Consider the following 3,982-nt stretch of genomic DNA (forward strand, 5'->3'; position numbering starts at 1 on the left):
AAAAACAATCGGTATCATTACGTACTTGCAAGTGAGTGGTTCCAAAATATTATGGTACTACCAATCAATTTCATGGAAACCTCACCCACTAACTAAGACATGCAGATATATGATATGATTGACCTAGTTCAGTGGTCACAAAATATTACGTATTTCATGTTTCATTTACCACTTTGTTCATTGGCTGTTATATGAGTTATATAAAGTCAGTACAAAGGTCAAAACTTTTATTTTGGAACAGACGAAGTACGTAACTAAGGTTCGACATATTTATCTCCCGGGCAAAAATATCACTCTCGCAAAAGAAAATACTCCACTAATAATGCGTATATGATACCACCCGCTCACACTACAAGTGTGCGCTATTGTCACACGAGGCGTGTGTCGAGCTCATTTCAAACTTGACCTAACCCAGCTTCTCACCGTCCTCGCAAAATCTAGCATGCCTAGCAAGCTGAACAAACACATGCATAAAGAAATTCTACGAATTCAAGTAAATAAAATTGCATTTCACAATCACACACAGCATATCAACACAGGATTAAAAAATTGGCTCTTCCTGTCACGCAGCAGGCAACAAAACCTGTACACCAGCGAGGGGGAGGGCATGGGGAAAACCGGCAGCGCTGTGACGGGCCTTCCAAAGCTCCCTGCCCCCAACCTCCAACCAGTCGCTGCCAAAGCCCCAGCCGCAAACACAAGAAGGTCCTCCAAAAAACAAACGGAGAAATATCACTCTACCGGAGAGAAGAAAAAAGAGGACGACGCACGCCAAAATTCACCGCTCCTCCCCTCTCTCCTCCGTCTGACCGCGAAGCTCCGTCCGTCCAAATCGCGTCATAAATCCCCCGTCCCCTCCGCCCTACCCAGCCAGCAGCAGCACCTACCGCCATTCCCCCAATCGCCGTGTGCGCCAGCCCCCAACCCCAACCCGAATCCACTCGCCTCACCGCCACCGTCGCGCCTCATTTGTTTATCAATCACCAGCTCCCCTCCCCTCTCCCCCGTTCGTCCAAACAAACAATCCGCGGTTAGATCCGTCCGCTCGGGCGCTAGTGGGGGGAGAGGAGGATTTTGGTGAGCAAGCATCTTGATTTTGACCGGTCCCTGCTCGACCCGCCTGCGCGTTTCTCCTTAAATCTCCTGCGGTGGAGAGGGGAGGAGGGGCCAGGGCCGGACCAAGAACAGCTGCTGCTCCGGGCATCTTGGTTGCCGGTGTCCCAAGGTGAGATATTCATGGCCTTGTTCTTACTGTGCCAAGGTTGAATAGTCGCGGTGCGCCGTGGCCATCCCATGCAGGTTCTTGAGCTCATTTAAGCGCCTCTTGGTTTGTTTGTGTTTTCTTGGGTGTTCGTGCTGCTGAGGTCGTCGGGATGTTGGTGTGCGGTGGTCCGTTCAGCTGGGGTTTGAGGTTTCTTGCCTGGATTTGGGGAAGAAATCCCTACACTTAGGCTATGCTTGTTCCGGATTACTTCTTCCCCGAAGCTCAAATCTTTCATTTGATTATCATAGGCTGTTACGCTGTTAGGTGATTAGAGTCCTCACATGCTCTATTCAGGCCATTTCAACTGAACTGGTAGTTTACCCCTGTTTCTTTTGGTTTAGCAAATGGGTGTAGAGGCGGCCTGCTGGGTGTTTTGTGGAAATGTTGGGACTCTTACTTGTTTCCTAAGCTGTCTCGGCGTTGATTAGTGCTATGTTGGGGGAGTAGCGGCAGTACTAGTAACGTACCACACACTGCTGTTGTTGATGATCCTCGGGAGTTGGTTTTCGTTTCAGAAAATTAACCCGGACAGTTACATGGTACACATGGCTTGATTGGAGGTAGCAACTAGGAAACTTCTGCGTTGGAGGTGGTGGTTCAGATCTAAACTGCATGGCTTGTTTCATGTGACTACTGTCCCCAAATTGTCTCCATGACCACCAACATGCTATAATACAATTCAGTTCTTTGCTTGTGACAAGATGGATATGATTTTGTCGATATGTATTTTGGCTTATAACTGGACAAGTTTATTGTCCAATTGTTCAAGTATTTTATCATGTTGTTTTTATCCCAGCTGGGTGTTCAGTGTCGAGGATGATGCTTATATGTTGTTGACCTTTTCATGTAGGAAGGCTTCAGGGGTTGAGATAACAGGTTGCTCTGTTGCTCGATAGACTAATAATAATGCTGAGGCAGAGCTCTAGTAGGAACCACAGATCGAAAGGTCTGAAGCTAAAGAAAGCTCTTCAGATAAGTCTTTTGGTTCTTGTGTCTGTTTGGTTGCTCTACCAAGTAAAGCATTCGTACGAGAAGAAGACGGCATATACTGAAAATGATGCCACCAATAACAAAGCCAGTGATGAGCATAAAGATGATCAGAGCCAGGCGGGCGTCATCAAACTGGGCAGGAAAGACCTGCCAGCAAAGGAGGCCGACTCGTCAACACTGGATGAACGGGTCGAGGACGAAGAGAATGAGGAGATGGACCCAGAAATGAAGCGCGATGAGCATGATGACGACCCCATCGATGAGCCAGACCTGGACAAGGATGAGGATCTTCCTGAGCCTGGGGAGCACTCGGCTAACAAGGATGAAGGGTCAGACGGCAGGGCTGTGTTTGAGGACGAAGAGCGGAAAGAGCGCTCTCAGGAGGATCAGGAGAAGAGTTTCCATGGTGACGATGTATCCAGCGCTGTAACACATGACCCTCCGGCATCGCAGCAAGATGAGCTGACCCATCATGCCCAAGAGAAGATCTTGTTCGTGGATGATGCTTCAACTGCGGTTCCTCATGAAAACCAGGAACCTGAGCACAAGGAGGAGGAAGATCGCAAGGCCATGGAGAAGAGTTCTGGAGGCGAGAATGTGTTGAGTTCTGTGGACCATGATGCCCAAGTCACGAATCCTCTCCCCGACGAACAGCTGAAGAACATGGATAGGATCTTTGAAGGCACCACCAATTTATCAAATGGAATTACATTCCGGGGCCCTCGAGTGAATGGAACCAATGCTGTTGGGGAGCATGAAGCTTCTTCAAAAACTAATGCATCATCCGACCCAAACATGAGCACTCCCAGCATGGTCTCAGTAAGCAAGACTGATCCAACTCCAGTGAATATGACAAGCAGCCATGCTGTATCAGGGACAAGTAATTCAACCTCTTTGAAAGGTCAACATGAGCAGCCAGTGAATTCAACAGCAGCGTCGAACAACCAAAAACAACTCTTAGCTGACCTGACTTCTGCTGAGCTGAATTCTCCACCGAATGGGACTGTGGCTTCAGGTTCAACTGATGACCAAAAGGCCACATCCAGAGACGGGGACAATGCCGGTAACAACACCGACACCTCTTCCACTCCGGTGAGCAATAAAGAAGACGGTGGCAGCGACGCTCAGAAGGAAGACCAAGACGTGTCGACGAAAATCATGAACAAAGCGATCGGCGAAGGCGAAGTTCTCCTGGAGTGATCTCTCTCTTCTCCTGTTAGCCGGTTCTAGCGCGACCTGTAAGTTTGTAGGACTTCCATCCAAGATGAGCGCCGCGAGTGCCCCGCTTTTTGTGTAAGTTTGGTACGCAGGGACCTGCTTTGTGTTTGCCTAGAGTACATCACGGTATGTATGGGGCATATGATGAGCAAAGAAGCTTGTGTTGGAAGAGACATTATACCACCCATTCGGCAGCTCTGAAGCTTTGCTGCTGGAATGCCAACTATTAGTGACAATGTCTGCCTTGTCTCTATAGTTGCGTGATTGTTGTTGTGCTGCTTGCATTTGCATAGCTAGCATTAGCATGTGGGTTGCTGAGCTTTTTATTTGTGAAGCTTGTGCGTCGGAATTGAACAGAAAGCTTTGCAAGCACACATCAGACATAAAACATTCCGTCATGTGGTGCAGCCTAGGTTGCACACATCAGATACACTTGGACCTGTAAGAAATCACAGCACAAAGCGCTCTACTAAGACAGTAAGACTTTATTTGGTTCCCTGACATCCTAAA

The 3,982-nt window shown here is 48.3% G+C and overlaps 1 protein-coding gene across 2 annotated transcripts; it reads left to right on the forward strand.

Moving 5' to 3' along the window:
* Positions 1-698: 698 nt before the first annotated feature.
* Positions 699-3,708, forward strand: LOC147974651 (uncharacterized). 2 transcript variants are annotated; one of them, XM_087517648.1, is made up of 2 exons: positions 699-1,225; positions 2,119-3,708. In XM_087517648.1, exon 2 carries the CDS (start codon positions 2,171-2,173, stop codon positions 3,452-3,454), a length of 1,284 nt encoding a protein of 427 aa, XP_087373774.1. In that variant the 5' UTR covers positions 699-1,225; positions 2,119-2,170; the 3' UTR covers positions 3,455-3,708. The 2 variants fall into 2 exon arrangements, with proteins under 2 accessions (XP_087373774.1, XP_087373773.1); XM_087517647.1 differs by having other exon boundaries at positions 700-1,225; positions 2,115-3,708.
* The last annotated feature ends 274 nt before the right edge of the window (positions 3,709-3,982 follow it).

The sequence above is a fragment of the Triticum urartu genome, chromosome 4A (genome assembly GCF_056163025.1).
Source record: "Triticum urartu cultivar PI428250 chromosome 4A, HENAU_Tu73, whole genome shotgun sequence".
Lineage (NCBI taxonomy): Eukaryota > Viridiplantae > Streptophyta > Magnoliopsida > Poales > Poaceae > Triticum > Triticum urartu.

What these genes read in the sequence shown, in the direction of transcription:
- LOC147974651 (XM_087517648.1), top strand. Translation starts at nt 2,171, where the DNA reads ATGCTGAGGCAGAGCTCTAGTAGGAACCACAGATCGAAAGGTCTGAAG.